The sequence below is a fragment of the Pseudophryne corroboree genome, chromosome 4, assembly GCF_028390025.1.
Source record: "Pseudophryne corroboree isolate aPseCor3 chromosome 4, aPseCor3.hap2, whole genome shotgun sequence".
In the NCBI taxonomy this organism is placed as follows: domain Eukaryota; kingdom Metazoa; phylum Chordata; class Amphibia; order Anura; family Myobatrachidae; genus Pseudophryne; species Pseudophryne corroboree.
Genome location: NC_086447.1, coordinates 860,835,912 through 860,855,503, shown reverse-complemented (window position 1 = coordinate 860,855,503; position 19,592 = coordinate 860,835,912). Strand labels below are relative to the sequence as shown.

At 45.8% G+C, this 19,592-nt stretch overlaps 1 protein-coding gene across 1 annotated transcript in view; it reads left to right on the top strand.

The window, feature by feature from the left end:
* The window catches only part of PPP1R21 (protein phosphatase 1 regulatory subunit 21), a 138,164-nt gene extending 123,154 nt beyond the window's left edge, over positions 1-15,010 (top strand). Inside the window, exons 19-22 of the mRNA XM_063918694.1 lie at positions 1,516-1,632; positions 2,442-2,540; positions 11,386-11,514; positions 14,388-15,010. Of these exons, the coding sequence (XP_063774764.1) occupies positions 1,516-1,632; positions 2,442-2,540; positions 11,386-11,514; positions 14,388-14,417 (375 nt within the window). The 3' untranslated portion in view covers positions 14,418-15,010. The remainder of the gene's footprint in view (positions 1-1,515; positions 1,633-2,441; positions 2,541-11,385; positions 11,515-14,387) is intronic.
* Positions 15,011-19,592: the final 4,582 nt, after the last annotated feature.

Sequence of the window (19,592 nt, the reverse complement as noted above, 5' to 3'; positions counted from 1 at the left end):
CACAGAAAACCCAGGATGTCCCTACACAGCACCCCTGGTGTTACGTCATAGAGTCTTGTTACTGGGGATACTACACTGGTTTTCATGCAACGCTGTGACGGCGAGTTACTGGGTGGCTTGATAGTGAGAAATGAAATGCTGAGGAATTTATAGGAGCCCAAGATTGCCGGAGGTACAAGAAGCCCGGCCGACCTCAAACGTTTTTGTTTTTTTTTACGGGGGCAATCACTTACAAGTCAAAACCATGCCTTGTAAGTGATTACCCCCTTAAGAAAAACATCAGTATTGGCCGGCATACCGTCCAGGGTCCTGAATCAGTATTAGTAAAAGCTGCCTAATTATTGCCATTCATCTGCTTCATCCTAGAGAGATGCCGATAAAACTGTTCCCCTAGTGGCCAAACAAAGAAGGAAAGTGGTGAAAAAAAATTGGCTTTAGGCACAAACAAAATATGGCATGTTCCTTGTTATACCTATGAGTCTCCCACATGCTAAATGCTTGGGACCAGGAGTATTTTGGATATCAGATGTTTCTATATTTTGGAATATTTGCATCCTATAATGTAATATCTTGAGGATGGGACCCAAGTCTAACAGAATGCATTTAGGTTTCATATACACCTTACACCGACTGAAGTAGGTTTAGACACAGTATTTAATAATTTTGTGCACATTGAACCATCAGAAAGCAAAGGTGTCACTATCTCAGTGCGGCCCAAAAATTTCATATGGGAATCTCAAACTGTCTATTCCGCAAATAGAAATCTACGCATTATACTCATTTAAGGTGTATTTCACAAAGGTGTGAGCATTGTTATCATTCTTCGCCTTGTGGGCGAAGATAAAACAACCTGTAGCCAATCAGATCATCAGGATGGCGTTCCGTAAGTTGTTCCTCCCCTCCCCGGATGATGGCAGGGACGCACAGCTCAGGGACAGAAGCAGAATGTGTGTGGGATGAAACCGTTTTCATGAGAATGCAGCCTGTCTATTCACTATGAGTCTGTAACATCACTGAGGAAAGAGGCACAAAGCGCCTCACACAAGTACTGATCATTAAGTGCCTCAGTGATGTCGCTGGCTGCTAGTGAATGAATAGGCTGCCTTTCGATGTATTCTGGCTCTGCATATAATGTCTGCCTCCATTTTGTGTGAAAGTGGTCGTCGTCCTTCATGATATTTGAGATCTTGCAACTTTGCTAGCTATAATTATAGGAGATCAGGGCTGTCCAGCATTGTAATACACGACCACACCCATGCTGGCTATTTACTTGCCTAACTAACATTTGAGCCGTTGCCTTCAGTATGTTTGGCGTCCCTCGTTTACCCAGGGGTGTCCACCTTTATTGTCCACTTCCTGTATGCATAGGATCCGTCCTCTGTATCGACCCGCTGGCTGCAGCGGCAATGGTTTAATTTAGAGAATACCAGCCAGAGAATGATTGACAGTTCAGATGTTGATCAGCCCATTGAGACCCGACTGGTCTAAAAATAATCCCCTTCTTGTCATGGCCAGGTTCCAGATTACGACTCGAGGGAAGGTCTGATAAAAAATCATTACATGACGAGAATAGCAGATCTCACCACACAGCTACAGCTGGCAGACAGCAAGTCTGTCCATTTCCACGCAGAGGTAAGTCTGATATCATGTACAACTATGCTCTGGATATCTTTTTGCTTCTAAGGGGTGTATACAATGCAGTATTCAATGAGCGGCCAAATCCGACCGGATTTGGCCGTTCCCGACAATGCCAATCCGGGGTTTTTAAAGTCGGATTGACATTGTTGGGAACAGGGCTAAAACCTGTCTGCTTTGGCCGTAATTCTGACAAAACATGTGGATTGCGGCTATTCCGCTGATCCACGTTGTTTCCGACAAGTCGGAATTGCCAACTTGTCGGGAAAACGGCAGCCAAATTGAATAGGTCGGAAACAGTTTCTGACCTAAAAAGGTCGGAAACTGACGTCTTTCCGACAAGACGGCAGTTACGACTGCAATTGAAGAATACACCCCTAATTAGATAACTGTAAGTGATACAAAGGGGCTATTTGATATGGCTAGGGATTACTTATAAAGTAATACCTATCCATATGGGGCAGACTAGATGGGCCAAGTGTTTCTTATCTGCTGTCAAATTCTATGTTTCTATAGAAGTCATTTTGTTTTTGGAATGAGCGTCTGAGTTGAGGTTTAATTCTAGAACAAGGAAACGGTGACATCACTCTGTTACTGCCTTGGGTCTCAGTGATGTCACTATTAGAATATTGGTCAGCAAACAAAATGGCTGCCTCCATTACGTGTGTGCTCCATGAGACAACCATGTGTCACATTTTACCTCAGAATATCTGGAAAGCCAGTTTTAAAGCAACCAGAAGATAAACGACTCCTTGTAGCCAAGCCTGTAAGTCGTACTGTTTCAGCATTTGTGTTTCCATTTTCAGTGCCGGGCTTTTGCTAAAAGATTAACATTGGCAGAAAAATCCAATCAGAGCTTAACGGAAGAAACCAAATCAGCCCGCCAGAGTATCAGCAGATTGCAGGTAAGGGCAGCCAGCTGGCAGCACTCGTCCATTCATCTTCAGTGTCTATCACAGGGAAGACTCTGGCGAGATATGCCAGCCACTGGCGTATACATTTCCTGCTGTACCTGTTATTTCCCAAAACCTCCTAAGACACCCACAATCAGAGGATAGTACGGAAGTTTTATAGAATTGTTTTAGTTCATCTGCCTCCCAAAGAGAAAGTTTGTGTTAGATTTTATGACCAGAGTAAACTTAAGGGGGCAGATGTACAAAGCCTTGGAGGCAGATAAAGTACCAGCCAATCCGCTCCTAACTGCCATCTTACAGGCGGTGTTTGAGAAACAGTTCACAGTTATAAGCTGAATGGTAGTTTATTTCTCTCCAAGGCTTAGTACGTATGCCCCAAGCTTACATAGGCGGCTGACATAGTTGAGATGCGTGGTCTCAGAAATGTTTTGATGGTGACAGGGAGGTGGCTGAGCTGTGAGTTATGGATATGCTATGGGTATGTCACGGACAGTGGTTGCGTACAAAGACGGGCAGAATTCAACTGTTTTTTTTTTTTTAAGGCGTTTAAACTAGTGGGCGTCTGTCGAAGTTATTCAATTGTGGCGAGCTGAAATGTGCGTAAAAAAGTAGACTGTTTGGGAACCCGAACAGCACATTTCCATTTACGTCCATCAGTTTAGCCGTTTTACGCAGCGAAGCCCTTACTAATTGGGTGTGATATGCGCAATAATTAAAGGGCACCCAAAGCAATTGAATTGCAACAATGGACCCCCATTAATTATTGCACCTTTAAAAACAGTTGAATTCCGCCCGATGAATCCTTCACATAGGAGGTCGTAGTCAGACAGATAATCTGCACCTGCTGTGTGCAAGTTTTGATGGTGCTTCTTAAAATGCCCCAAGCGGTATTTGGGCATCTCTGCATTGCACATCAGACACCTGCTAGTACACCTGGGAAGGGCTTGTAGCTGCATTTGCATATAGTCGCAGACGCAGATCCGACAGAAGACATGGGCGCTGCATAGTCTGACTCAGAATCAGGCCCGGAGAGCTAAATCTCATATGAAAGGGTTTTCCGGTGCGTATAAATCTTGGTAAGCCTGCACATCACATTATGGAAATAGAGGCTCGCAGAGCAGCAAGATCACCTATCACAGCGTCTTTGTCTGACTCCATTGTTCACTTAGTATATGAATCTCTGCAGTCGTCCTTATAGCACATCCAGCATAGTGTCATTGGCAGAGAGAAAACACTTGATTACTTAAGCAGTGCTCCCATCACATCGTTACTCAGCTAAAAGCGAATACTTCAGCAAAGAGCAGGACTGGCAGAAGTGAATTATGATTGAACCATTTTGCTGCGTCGGTTTCCCTGCGCTGTGCTGAGAGCTGGGCCCCGGATCTCCTACTGTTACAGCCACACAGCGGGAGCCACATTACATTTCCAGGCGTCTTAGTCATAGCTCAGTGAAGATGTACGTAGTCTTCCAGCATTGTCCGGCTCTGATACACTGGAAAGTCTGAAGCTAAGATACAGGATTTCTTCCCTCCATTGATTTACACAGGAAATAAAGCCAGCAATCACTTCTCAGTCACCCTCCAGGTGATTATACACCGATTATATTGTTCTTAGTTCTAGGTAACGTTGCCTTGGCGAGTTGGTGCACCGGTCTGTTATACAGGAATGGTGCTATCCAGTTATCAGTCCCAGGGGTCCAAAACAATGGGCAATTTTACAGATTAAGTTTATTTTCATGATTACTTTTTGAATTGGTTTCTAGAAACCTACTGTATTTGCATATGTATAAACTGCATTTTGAGCTCAGTACAGCTGTAATATCCATAATGCTCCTCGTTGTGTCCCTTGTAACGGAATGCGTTTGGCATCCCTGCGGTCATGATGTGGAATGCTGACGCCGCCCAGGAGGCCTGTGCCAGGACAGCGACATCCCAAAGGGAAGTATTCATGTGGCTATTAGGGTTAGGGCTCGGGGGGGGGGGGGTCTTGGGGGTAGGTAGGGTTAGGCATTAGGAGGTAATTAGCCGTAGCCCACCCTAGATTTAGCCCTAGCCGCCACCAGTGGAGGGTAGGGGAAGGATGGGGGGGGGGTTAGCCTACTTATCCCCCAGAAGTTTTGGGATTCTCAGGTTTGGGGTACCAGGGTCTGTCATGTGACTGCCCAAACGGTATATTTTATCACACAATGTAAGCCTACAGTATGTGGGTGCACAGTAGGGGCCAGTAAGTTGTGCACAATGGATATATTTGGTTGCCGCACTAGCAGTCACCGAGTCGGTTAAGTAACTAACAGCAGTGTATACTACTAATCATTTCCCTGTTTCACCTGTCTACCCCTCCATGTCAACATTCTGAATGCCGACATAACATACCACGCCTGGATCTAAGCTTGTAGACATAGTAGCGTCAACCCTGAGAATGTCCATTCTGGTATCTTCCTCCATGTACAGGCCTGAGGTTGTGTTACTGATGGCCATGTCAGTGGAATCCCTTTTCCTGCCTTTTACGTTGGAGTTTCATTCTGTGTTTTAAGGTGCAGCGTATTCAGTCTCTGTGCTTTGCTCATTCTTCTGTAACATATAGAACTGATTTGGGTCATCACAGCTGCAGCAGCTGGGTGTACTGATCTTGTAGGAGGCAGGGACCTGTCCACTTGTGTAATGGTGTTTGCCAGGACAGGGCTAGTTCACACCAACGGGATATGGTAGTGATGGGAGTCGTCTATCGCAGTGGCCGTGGAAACTGGTGTCATCTGCACCTTCCTATGAAACAGAGTTCATGCAACAGTTATGTATTTGGTTTTGCTTCAAAGGGTTTATCCACGTGCATTGTCCTTCCTGTGACCTCCCCCGATACGCGGAGCTCCACCACCCAGCCAACACATTGGCTTGTTTCACTATGACATTGGTGACTTTTGGTCACAGCCAAAACTAGGGTTTGTACACACCTCTCAGTAGAAAGTGAGTTTTACTGAAGGGCTGGGTGCAGATTAAGGGGCAGATGTACTAAGCCTTGGAGAGAGAAAGTACCAGCCAGCCATCTCCTGTCAATTTTCAAACAAAGGGCCTGATTCAGCATGGGTTGCAGTTGTGCGAAAAGGGGGGGGGGGGGGGGGGGACGCCCAGCACAGGGCAAGTCTGCCCCGCATGCCAGGTCCGCCCCCCCCCCCCTCCCCACGCGCTAACATGCAAGCACTTTGCTGAGCAGCGAAGCTCTCGCATGATAAAGGTAGCCATGATTTGACGCCACGGTCCGCAAACAGTCCAGACATGCTTCCATTGTCCCACAAAATGCGGCGTCGACGCCCTGCCACCGCTTCCCTTCACCGCCAGGACTTAGACTGCGATTGCAGATTAAGTCCTTGCGCATGCGTGCAGCGGCCAAATAGCAATTTTAGCACTTCAGCGATCCATGCGGAATTAGGTCCGCAGCCTTTTAGCATGGCAGTTAGCAGCTGATACTTTAGCTCGGGTTCCAACGTATAGGTCTACGGCCCACGTGGACTATGAAAACGAATAGTAACTCGTGGCGAGCACAGAAGTGTGCCCGCGAGTGTACGTTTCCACTAATTGTGCTTAGATATGGTTAAACATACAAAATGACACCGGAAAAACTTGTGTTGAACCATTGTTCTTTAGACCCTATCAACCATACCCACTGTCTACTTTTTACCTGTCGACCTGATGGATTTGACCATATGGGGTCAACCTAATGACTGTCTATCTAGACAGTGTAGACCGTCTATATAACACCCATTAGGCCTAATCTGTCAGCCGCTGTGTGCGTCTGTCCTCCGGCTGTGTTAGGGAATAGAGACTGTAAATTCCAAATAGTCAGCGACCAATGCAAATAAATGAATATTCTCTGGAAGGTGCTGTGCCATAAGGGGGCGCTGTGTTAATAGCTGTCAATGTAATGAATCCCAAAGACTAAATTTAGGAGGGGTGGTCCAAAAGTTGGCAGCAACTTTAAATACGGAACACAAAAAAGAAAAAGAAGAGGTTTTTTTTTTTGTGTATTTCCTTCGGAACAGTGGCCTCTTACCCTTGTGTGCTGTAATGATACTTTCCTCTGTGCCGGATAAGTTCTTTGTAGACAGATGTATTTGATCTCATGCTAATTCTGACGCCGTGTAGAAAAGAATATTAGATGTTCCCGGTTCTCACATCAGACCGGATTGCTTTATAGAAATGCCTTCTAAATAGCGTTTCATTTTCCCTCTGTATTAATGCCTCGTCCCATTCTCCCGCCGTCTTATCTACTCCCGTTCCCTGCTCTCTTTATTCCTTGATGACCTTTATGTTGGAGAATACAGATTGCCATCAGCAGTGCTGCAGTGTCGTGTTTGAGACATGAATAATGCAGTCTGCCATTTCCGTGCACTGTCAGAGAGATGCATGGACGGTTTAATAACCACAAGCCCAAGTCTAAAGGAAAATTTAAGGCGCATTTCATGTGATGTCTCCATTGTCATGTTCTGCTTTAGTGTATATGGGGTCTATGTAGTAAGCCTTGGAGAGAGATAAAGTACCAACTAACCAGCTACTGTAGTTTTTCAAACAGTGGGGCAGATGTATTAAGCCTGGAGAAGTGATAAAGGGGTGATAAGTGCAAGGTGATAACGCACCAGCCAGTCAGCTCCAATATGAAAATTGTCACCTGGCACTTATCACTGCTTTATCACTTTTATATCCCTTCTCCAGGCTTAATACAAATGCTCCTTTGTCTGGAACTTGGCAGTTAGACACTGATTGGCTGGTGCTTTATCTATCTCCAAACCTTAGTAAATAGACCCCCTTGGTTTGAAAAATGACAGTTGCTGGTTGGTTGGTACTTTTATCTCCGTCCACTATATCTCTATCCAAGTCTTTGTGCTTTAGACCCCTTAGTACTAAGGGGTCTATTTACTAAGCCTTGGATGGAGATAAAGTACCAGCCAATCAGTGTCTAACTGACATGTCACAGGCTGGGTTTAAAAAATGACAGTTAAGAGCTGATTAGCTGGTACTTTATCTCCGGCCACTTTATCTCCATCCAAGGCTTAGTAAATAGACCCTTTTCTTACTTTTTTGGGGGGGAAGGATTTGTGGGGCTGATTTACTCCTATTTGTCCTGATTATGAGTCTGGCACAAAGCCACCACAAGGTCGGAGTCTCTTGCAGCCAGACTTGGAATATTATGGTAATACGAGTCTCTGCACAGCTTCCGCCCTTTGTGTTTTCTGCACACAGGCATCATGTTTGTATTCACACTCCCACCCCATGTTGGCTGCAAAAGATCCATCTGAAACCGGAGTCCCGTTGGCATCTGCATGCCTCGAGGAAGCTCAGAAGTTGGGCCACACAGCTGCGACACTACCATGAGATGCATCTGTTCCGTGCACCCACACATTAAGCTCCCTAAACACAGAGCCGGCCATAGGCATAGGCAAACGAGGCAATTGCCTAGGGCATTTGATATGCCTAGGGGCATCAGCAGCTTCTGCTGATTAAAATGATATGCGGCATGCCTATATTCTGTGTGTAACATTTCATATGCAGATGCAGCCACAGTCTCACACAGTATATAGGCATGCTGCATATCAGTTTAATCAGCAGAAGCTGCTCGTGCATCCTAGCCACATAGCAATGCAAATAAGATGCATTTTCATAAAAAAAGGTGCCCGATCTTAGCATTGAGGCAAGATTTATGAGGACACATCTGTATCCAAGCAGAGGTCACAGTGTTAGTGGCAGTATAAGTGCTGTGTGCATGTGAGTGGGTTGGTTGTGCAGTAGTGTTCAGAATATGTGTAAGGAGCATTCTGTGTGTCATGTAAAAATGCATTAATAATGTGCAACATATGTGTAAGGGGCACTATGTGTGTCATGTGTATAAGGGCATTAATAATGTGCGGCATATGTGTAACAGGGTACTACTGTATGTGTGTCATGTGTATAGGGGCACTAATGTGTAGGGGGCACTATGTGTCATTATGTGTATAAGGGCATTAATAATGTGCGGCATATGTGTAAGGGACATAATGTGTAAAAGGGCATTAATAAAGGTTGTCATAATGTGTAAGGCGCATTATGTTTATAAGGACATTAAGGTGTCTCATATGTGTAAGGGGCATTACTGTGTGGAATTATGTGTACAAATGCATTACTAATGTGTGGCATTATGTGTATAAGGTGCTCTACTATGTGGCGTTGTGTATAGAAAGGGCACTACTGTATGGCGTAATGTATAGAAAGGGCACTACTGTGTCATCTAATGTGAATAAAGAGCAATAGGGTGTGGTGTAATGTGAATAAGGAGCAATTTAGTGTGATGTAATGTAAATAAGGGGCTCTGCTGTGAGGAGTAAAGTTTATAAGGTAAAGTGATACTACCTTGGGATGTAATATGAATTATGGACACTATCGCATGATAAAATGTGAATAAAGTTGCAGTACTGTGTGGCGTAATTGGAATTGGGGTTACTATTGTGTGGCCATGCCCCTTGCCAGCAAAAACACACCCCTTTTTGGGCTGTGCACCAAATGTGCGAACTGTTCCTATTTAAAATATAGGGGGTGCAAACACCAAAATAAGGACTGCTATGGGTGAGGGGTGATGGTGCTGGGAAAGAGGTGCAAAGTCAGAGGCGGAACCAGCGGGGGTGCTAGGAGGCACCAGCCAAAATCTTGCCTAGGGCATCATATTGGTTAGGGCCAGCTCTGCCTAAACATCCTTTTCATAGAAGACTAAGGGAGTCATTCCGACCTGATCGCTCGCTAGCTATTTTTTTGCAGCACTGCGATCAGATAGTCGCTGCCTATGGGGGAGTGTATTTTCGCTTTGCAAGTGTGTGAACGCTTGTGCAGCCGAGCGGTACAAAAAAGTTTTGTGCAGTTTCTGAGTAGCTCTGGACTTACTCAGCCGCTGCGATCACTTCAGCCTGTCCGGTACCGGAATTGACGTCAGACACCCGCCCTGCAAACGCTTGGACACGCCTGCGTTTTTCCAAACACTCCCAGAAAACGGTCAATTGCCACCCATAAACGCCTTCTTCCTGTCAATCTTCTTGCGATCGGCTGTGCGAATGGATTCTTTGTTAAATCCATCGCTCAGCAACGATCCGCTTTGTACCCGTACGACGCGCCTGCGCATTGTGGTGCATACGCATGCGCAGTTTTGCCAACTTTTGACCTGATCGCTGCGCTGCAAAAAATAGCTAGCGTGCGATCAGGTCGGAATGACCCCCCAAGTCCACGGCAGATACAACTCGTATAGCTCTCCTTGCCACTGCTCACTCCCTGTGTAATGCATGTGCTCACCGCGCTTGCAGCTTTTGACAAATGCGCAGTCTGCGGTAAATTGCGAGTTGCATCCAGTGCAGAATGAGGCCTTTCTGTGTGTAGTGAAGTCTTTTCAAAGCATGTAGCCAGAAAAGGTTCTCCCCACCCGCGTTAAAGAGGCAGATAGATGAGTAATTGGCAAAGCACTTTCTACCAGTGTTTTACCCCTTCCCTTCAATCCCTCTGCTCCAGAGCAGCACTTCTATCTGGTGTACAGCAGGGGGCAGTAGTGGCTGCAATTTGCATGCAGCCCAGGTTGATTGGCATCCTAATCGTCCAAGCCACTGAGACCCTCTCAGCATAATGGAAGGATTGTGATTTATATATTTTTAGCTCCCAGCCCTGAATAGCCCGTACTTAACAACAGAAGACCTGTCTCTGAGGCGGCAGGGACTCTTTATTTATAACAAGGCAATGAGAAAACATGTTTTAACTCTGAGAAACCAAGAAAATATGAACTTAAATTCATACTAAAGTGATGAGAGCTGATGGGCGCTGGTTGATGTGGGTTACAGCTTGTCATTGTGTCTTTGTACTGCATAATGATATATCCCCCCTCAAGTGTGTCTAGTGGAAGTTTTTTACGAGTAATCTGAGAGATGTTTAATTCCTGCGAATGCCGATTTAATGTGTTCTATTGCCCACTAGCTGACTGCACTTCAGCTTTCACTCCAAATGAATAAATACTGTAGAAAGGAATAAGCTCCATCCCTACCATTGATGGGGGATGAGAACCATCGGATCTCCACCATCGATGGCTGCTACCCACGAAAGGTCAATAGCCATCCCTAATTCCTGTTATCCTTCTCCTATATTGTACATGCACGTAATAAATATTATTTAAATCCCACACTTAGGAAGGCCAATCCCGGCCTGTTTTTTCAATACTGGGTTTTCGGGATTGAAAAATGCTCAGTCCCAGGATCCCGGGATTGAACTGTACTTTACTCTACACCCCCATTTCAAGTTCAGAGTAAAAAACAAACACAAAAAAGAACATACCCACTATAGAGTAAAGAGGTCCCCAATGTCGAGAGGCAGCAGCACAGTGACCGCACCGCAGCAGAGCCGCTAGTGTGTCACTCACAGTTCACCAGCTTTGGCGTCCTCTGCTGCTCAATATGATGCTGGGAGGACTGGAGGGCAGGCGCGCTGAAGTGCAGACGCAGCAGGCAGGGCTGCGCAGCGTGACCTTGCTGACATCACGTTGCGCACAGCAAGACCGCCGGGGCCGTCCACAAAAAAATAAAAATAATGCGCACTTTAATCCCGTGAATCCCGGGTTTCAAATCCCAGCATTTTTGGCCTCAAATCCCGGGATGACGCCGATCCCAGGATTGGCCACCCTACCCATACTCTATTTAAATCCCTAAATGACATAAAAAGACAACGTAAGGCTTTCCTAAATCACAGTACACTTCATAAACATTACCCTACACTCAGATTACTGCAGAGATATTTGAAATTAGGATTTTCTTTATTTTTCTTTTTTCTTTCTCTTTTTCTCTCCATAGGATGAATTAATCACAACAAAGCGGAGCTATGAGGACCAGCTGAGCATGATGAGTGATCACCTGTGTGTTATGAATGAGACCTTATCAAAGCAGCGGGAGGAGATAGACACTTTAAAGATGGCTAGCAAGGTGAGCGCGGGGCTTTATCTCTGGCTTGACCCTCGGTACAGGATATTAGGTTTGCACTGAGGGCTTTTGGCAGGAAATTTCTGTACAGTTCTGTCTTAGGGGCTCAGGAATTTTGCACACATGATCCTACAGGAACACATACGGCAACAGATTATCCGTGTGTATGTGCATTTACGGAGTAGTTGGGGATGGACTGCTCAGTTCATGGGGGTCATTCCGAGTTGTTCGCTCGCTAGCTGCTTTTAGCAGCTTTGCACACGCTAAGCCGCCGCCTACTGGGAGTGAATCTTAGCTTATCAAAATTGCGAACAAAAGATTAGCAGAATTGCGAATAGACACTTCTTAGCAGTTTCTGAGTAGCACCAGACTTACTCGGCATCTGCGATCAGTTCAGTCAGTTTCGTTCCTGGTTTGACGTCACAAACACACCCAGCGTTTGCCCAGACACTCCTCCGTTTCTCCAGCCACTCCCGCGTTTTTCCCAGGAACGGTAGCGTTTTTTCGCACACACCCATAAAACGGCCAGTTTCCGCCCAGAAACACCCACTTCCTGTCAATCACATTACGATCACCAGAACGAAAAAAAAACCTCGTAATGCCATGAGTAAAATACCTAACTGCATAGCAAATTTACTTGGCGCAGTCGCACTGCGGACATTGCGCATGCGCATTAGCGACTAATCGCTCCGTTGCGAGAAAAAGATAACCAGCGAACAACTCGGAATGATCCCCCATGTCGGATGATTGGTTTCCTCGTCCATTTCTTTTTCTTTTTTTATCAAGTATTTTTTTTGAAAGTTTTTAAAATACAAAAAATAATAATAATTTGACAATACAGAGCAACAAATGATTTGCACACACAGACTAAAACAGGAACAGTGAATAGGGAAAGAGAACAATAACAACAAAGAAGATGGCCGTACACGTGAAGACAATCTTTGATAATAGTATATGGACTGGCAGCGAGGTGGCAGGAACACCCACAGGACAACACTAGGAGAATCGGCCAGACGAGGAGCGTGTCTGGTGGATTGCCACATACACCAAATTTTCTTTTGGTGTATGTGACCCTCTCCGTGGGACACGGTGGCATTGACCAGAAGGCAAAGTTGGGACCTGCGGAGCCATCCAAGTCCAAGCAATAGAATCTTTAACCAGTATGATAAGTTTGTAAATGCTAGAAGTCAGCATTAGACGTTCCACAATTAGGGCAAGAAGTGGAGGTCAGCCTCCCAACTTTACGCAGACACACCGGCATTCGGTACACTCTATGGGAGGATATACAACTGTATCTGCTTAAATCTGGCATACGCTGTAGCCGTACAGGGAGAACCGAGGGCAAAGCTTCCTGCGAGCCTGCAGGAACCTATAAAACATGGTGGCCTATGAAATAAGCCCTGGAGAGAGATAAAGTGGGCGGAGATAAATTACCAACCAATCAGCTCCTAACTGCCATGTCACAGGCTGGGTTTGATAAATGACAGTTAGGAACTGGAAGCTGGTACTTTATCTCTTTCCAAGGCTTAGTACATAGATCTAAGGGATTCCACATACATTGGCTTTCTTTTATGGCACACACATAGTAAATGTACATATGAATTGACATTATTGCAGCACATACCAAGCATCGGATAGTGCCATCTTTTTTTTTTTAAACCAGGGTTTCCCAAACTCTGTCCTCAAGGTGCCATAATAGTCCAGGTTTTAAGGATATCCATGCTTGTGCGCAGATAGTATAATCAAACTGACAGAGGCTCGTTTGCTGCGACTAGCATGTGCGTACGCAGCCGCTTCCATAGGAATGCATTGGAGCATATGCACCCACGGCTAGTCACTGCCACGATCCGTTCACACGGATCACAGCAAAGATGATGGAGGACACATCTGTAGCAGTACGTTCAATAAACTATTGCCATCTTTCCTAAATGTTCTCCATCTATGTACATAACCACGTTATTTATTGCGAGCGTGGACTCCGCACTCCACCTGTGAGTGTACATTAAACCATGTAGCAGTGAAGTGCTGAACCACTGACCCACATCTAGCCTACCTTTTGGTGTGCCCTGTTGCTTGCTGTATCTGGAGAGCGTCCCCTTATGTGCTGGAGCATTCCTCCCAGCTGTCCTGACTTAGGTGGGCACCCACATTTCTAATTCACTCTCCCAGCAGCCAGGTATGTTCATGAAATATTCATCAGCCACTGTGAGTTTGCTTGCAGCTGGAGAGGACTGGGGGTCTTAGGAGAGCCGCTCATTCTGAGACAGCCTAGACCAGGACTGGCCAACCTGTGGCTCTCCAGCTGTTGTAAAACTACAAATCCCAGCATCCCCTGCCACAGTTTTCCTATTAGAGAATGCTAGAACTCTGGAAGGGGATGCTGGGACGTGTAGTTTCACAACAGCTGGAGAGCCACAGGTTGGTCAGGGCTTGCCTGGACTAACTCAGAAGTCTGATGATACGACCAAAGTTTCCACTTTTGTATGTAAGTGGGATGCTAGCCCTCTGTGCAGCCCGGCAGCTGGGACAATGTGCCACCGTCAGGGGTGCTTGTCATATCCTGGTTCCAAAGCCTGGTACGTTGGGAGGTGTGCTAGATAACAGCCTTCTGGTCTTAGTGTACCTGGAGAATGGCATCTCATGTACTTCGCTTGACGTAATTCTCCTTGATGCTGCCCAGAAAATAAAATCAGGAAATTACAACACAAATTGTATTCTGGCGTATTAATTTTTCTTTCTTAGAAAATGGACAAGAAACCAGCAACATCTGCTTTTATTACATTCTGTTCCTCACTTTATGCATACATGTTTTTAGTAAATGTATGGGAATGTAACTGCAACGTACATTTTATGTTCCTATTTGCTTGTAACCGCAGGGAAATTCCAAGAAGAACAAGAACAGATAGTGGATGCCAGTTCTGTTGGTGCACATGATGTTGCTGCTATATACACTGCAGAATGGTGTTTGTTAGAGGAAGATGTCTGCTGTCAACTTATCCCTATGATATATGTGAACCGAAACCCCTTTCTCCACGAAGGGGGCCAGCCAAACATCGGTCTCCTCACTCCTTAACATACCTGTGACCTGATTGGAAATTTGGAACATAATCTCTGAAAACTCATAATCACTCCATCATTTTACCTCCTTTGAAAGTTTTTACATTGCACTTTTTTTTTTAACGAAAAAAAACAAAACCGTTTTTAATTTCATTACATTATAGCTTTAAAGTTTTTTTGTTGGGGTATTTTTCAGGCTTCGTTTATAAAACACATTGAATGTCTATTTTTTTTGTTTTGTTTTTGTAAGAAAATTGTATGAAATTGTGTCCGGCTCTGACCTCAACGATGAGGCTTAAAGGGAGAGTTCCTTTCCATTAAAGGTCTGTTTACTTGCAAATGAACAATGCCTCCAATTGTTAAACCTTCATGTCCGTGTTAAAAAAAAGTTTAAAAAATTGAAAGATTATACTAAATTTATCAATAAATTCTTACAAAATTAGCTATCCATTGAAAACTTATTTTTTTTAAAGATTATACTGTCTGTACATATAATAAAACTGTAAGGGTTGTGTCTGTATGTAGCAAATGTTTTTGGAGAAAATAAGATTTTACTTACCGATAAATCTATTTCTCATAGTCCGTAGTGGATGCTGGGACTCCGTAAGGACCATGGGGAATAGCGGCTCCGCAGGAGACAGGGCACAAAATAAAAGCTTAAGGATCAGGTGGTGTGCACTGGCTCCTCCCCCTATGACCCTCCTCCAAGCCTCAGTTAGGATACTGTGCCTGGACGAGCGTACATAATAAGGAAGGATCTTGAATCCCGGGTAAGACTCATACCAGCCACACCAATCACACCGTACAACTTGTGATCTGAACCCAGTTAACAGTATGATAAACGCAAGGGAGCCTCTGAAAAGATGGCTCACAACAATAATAACCCGAATTTTTGTAACAATAACTATATACAAGTATTGCAGACAATCCGCACTAGGGATGGGCGCCCAGCATCCACTACGGACTATGAGAAATAGATTTATCGGTAAGTAAAATCTTATTTTCTCTGACGTCCTAGTGGATGCTGGGACTCCGTAAGGACCATGGGGATTATACCAAAGCTCCCAAACGGGCGGGAGAGTGCGGATGACTCTGCAGCACCGAATGAGAGAACTCCAGGTCCTCCTCAGCCAGGGTATCAAATTTGTAGAATTTAGCAAACGTGTTTGCCCCTGACCAAGTAGCTGCTCGGCAAAGTTGTAAAGCCGAGACCCCTCGGGCAGCCGCCCAAGATGAGCCCACTTTCCTTGTGGAATGGGCTTTTACTGATTTTGGCTGTGGCAATCCTGCCACAGAATGTGCAAGTTGAATTGTACTACAAATCCAACGAGCAATCGTCTGCTTAGAAGCAGGAGCACCCAGTTTGTTGGGTGCATACAGGATAAACAGCGAGTCAGATTTTCTGACTCCAGCCGTCCTGGAAACATATATTTTCAAGGCCCTGACAACGTCAAGCAACTTAGAGTCCTCTAAGTCCCTGGTAGCCGCAGGTACCACAATAGGTTGGTTCATGTGAAATGCAGAAACCACCTTAGGTAGAAATTGAGGACGAGTCCTCAATTCCGCCCTGTCAGAATGAAAAATTAAGTAAGGGCTTTTATATGATAAAGCCGCCAATTCTGACACACGCCTGGCTGAAGCCAAGGCTAACAGCATCGACACCTTCCATGTGAGATATTTTAAGTCCACAGTGGAAAGTGGTTCAAATCAATGTGACTTTAGAAAACTCAACACCACATTGAGATCCCAAGATGCCACTGGAGGCACAAAAGGAGGCTGTATGTGCAGCACCCCTTTTACAAATGTCTGAACTTCAGGTACTGAAGCCAGTTCTTTTTGGAAGAAAATCGACAGGGCCGAAATTTGAACCTTAATGGACCCTAATTTTAGGCCCATAGACAGTCCTGTTTGCAGGAAATGAAGGAAACGACCCAGTTGAAATTCCTCTGTAGGGGCCCTCTTGGCCTCACACCACGCAACATATTTACGCCAAATGCGGTGATAATGTTTTGCGGTTACGTCCTTCCTGGCTTTGACCAGAGTAGGAATGACTTCTTCTGGAATGCCTTTTTCCCTCAGGATCCGGCGTTCAACCGCCATGCCGTCAAACGCAGCCGCGGTAAGTCTTGAAACAGACAAGGCCCCTGCAGTAGCAGGTCCTGTCTTAGAGGTAGAGGCCACGGTTCGTCCGTGAGCATCTCTTGAAGTTCCGGGTACCAAGTCCTTCTTGGCCAATCCGGGACCACGAGTATAGTTCTTACTCCTCTCCTTCTTATGATTCTCAGTACTTTTGGTATGAGAGGCAGAGGAGGGAACACATACACTGACTGGTACACCCACGGCGTTACCAGAGCGTCCACTGCTATTGCCTGAGGGTCCCTTGACCTGGCGCAATATCTGTCCAGTTTTTTGTTTAGACGTGACGCCATCATGTCCACCTTTGGTTTTTCCCAACGGTTTACAATCAGGTGGAAGACTTCTGGGTGAAGTCCCCACTCTCCCGGGTGAAGGTCGTGTCTGCTGAGGAAGTCTGCTTCCCAGTTGTCCACTCCCGGAATGAACACTGCTGACAGTGCTATCACATGATTTTCCGCCCAGCGAAGAATCCTTGCAGCTTCTGCCATTGCCCTCCTGCTTCTCGTGCCGCCCTGTCTGTTTACGTGGGCGACTGACGTGATGTTGTCCGATTGGATCAACACCGCCTGACCCTGAAGCAGAGGTTTTGCTTGACTTAGGGCATTGTAAATGGCCTTTAGTTCCAGAATGTTTATATGAAGAGATGTTTCCATGCTTGACCACAAGCCCTGGAAATTCCTTCCCTGTGTGACTGCTCCCCAGCCTCTCAGGCTGGCATCCGTGGTTACCAGGATCCAATCCTGAATGCCAAATCTGCGGCCCTCTAGTAGATGAGCACTCTGCAGCCACCACAGGAGAGACACCCTTGTCCTTGGCGACAGGGTTATCCGCTGATGCATCTGCAAATGCGATCCGGACCATTTGTCCAGTAGACCCCACTGAAATGTTCTTGCATGGAATCTTCCGAATGGAATCGCTTCGTAAGAAGCCACCATTTTTCCCAGGACCCTCGTGCACTGATGCACTGAGACCTGGCCTGGTTTTAGGAGGTTCCTGACTAGCTCGGATAACTCCCTGGCCTTCTCCTCCGGGAGAAACACCTTCTTCTGGACTGTGTCCAGAATCATTCCTAGGAACAGTAGACGTGTCGTTGGAATCAGCTGCGATTTTGGAATATTTAGAATCCACCCGTGCTGACGTAACACTACCTGAGATAGTGCTACTCCGACTTCTAACTGTTCCCTGGATCTTGCCCTTATCAGGAGATCGTCCAAGTAAGGGATAATTAAAATGCCTTTTCTTCGTAGAAGAATCATCATTTCGGCCATTACCTTGGTAAAGACCCGAGGTGCCGTGGACAATCCAAACGGCAGCGTCTGAAACTGATAATGACAGTTTTGTACTACAAACCTGAGGTACCCTTGGTGAGAAGGGTATATTGGGACGTGGAGATAAGCATCTTTGATGTCCAGAGACACCATATAGTCCCCTTCTTCCAGGTTCGCTATCACTGCTCTGAGTGACTCCATCTTGAATTTGAACCTTTTTATGTAAGTGTTCAAGGATTTCAGATTTAAAATTGGTCTCACCGAGCCGCCCGGCTTCGGTACCACAAACAGCTTGGAATAATACCCCTTTCCTTGTTGCAGGAGGGGTACCTTGATTATCACCTGCTGGGAATACAGCTTGTGAATGGCTTCCAAAACTGCCTCCCTGTCGGAGGGAGACTTTGGTAAAGCAGACTTCAGGAACCGACGAGGGGGAAACGCCTCGAATTCCAGTTTGTACCCTTGCGATACTACCTGTAGAATCCAGGGATCCACTTGCGAGTGAGCCCACTGCGCGTTGAAATTCTTGAGACGGGCCCCCACCATATCTGAGTCTGCTTGTAAAGCCCCAGCGTCATGCTGAAGACTTGGCAGAAGCAGGGGAGGGCTTCTGCTCCTGTGAAGCGGCTGCATGGTGCAGTCTTTTTCCTCTTCCTCTGCCCCGGGGCAGAAAAGAGTGGCCTTTTGCTCGCTTGTACTTATGGGAACGAAAGGACTGAGTTTGAAAAGACGGTGTCTTTTTCTGCTGATGTGGAGTGACCTGGGGTAAAAAGGTGGATTTTCCAGCCGTTGCCGTGGCCACCAGGTCCGATAGACCAGCCCCAAATAACTCCTCCCCTTTATACGGCAATACTTCCATGTGCCGTTTGGAATCCGCATCCCCTGACCACTGTCGCGTCCATAACGCTCTTCTGGCAGAGATGGACATAGCACTTACTCTTGATGCCAGGGTGCAAATATCCCTCTGTGCATCACGCATATATAGTAATGCATCCTTTAAATGTTCTATAGTTAACAAAATATTGTCCCTATCCAGGGTATCAATATTCTCAGTCAGGGAATCCGACCATGCGACTCCAGCACTGCACATCCAGGCTGAGGCGATTGCTGGTCGCAGTATAACACCAGTATGTGTGTATATACTTTTTAGGATATTTTCCAGCCTTCTATCAGCTGGTTCTTTGAGGGTGGCCGTATCAGGAGACGGTAACGCTACTTGTTTAGATAAACGTGTGAGCGCCTTATCTACCCTAGGGGGTGTTTCCCAACGCGCCCTAACCTCTGGCGGGAAGGGATATAATGCTAATAATTTTTTAGAAATTAGCTGTTTTTTATCGGGGGAAACCCACGCTTTTTCACACACCTCATTTATTTCCTCTGACTCAGGAAAAACTATTGGTAGTTTTTTCTCACCCCACATAATACCCTTCTTTGTGGTACTTGTAGTGTCAGAAAGGTTCAATGCCTCTTTCATTGCCGTGATCATGTAACGTGTGGCCCTACTGGACATTACGTTTGTCTCGTCACCGTCGACACTAGACTCAGTATCTGTGTCAGGGTCTGTGTCGACCCACTGAGGTAACGGGCGTTTTAGCGCCCCTGACGGTGTCTGAGACGCCT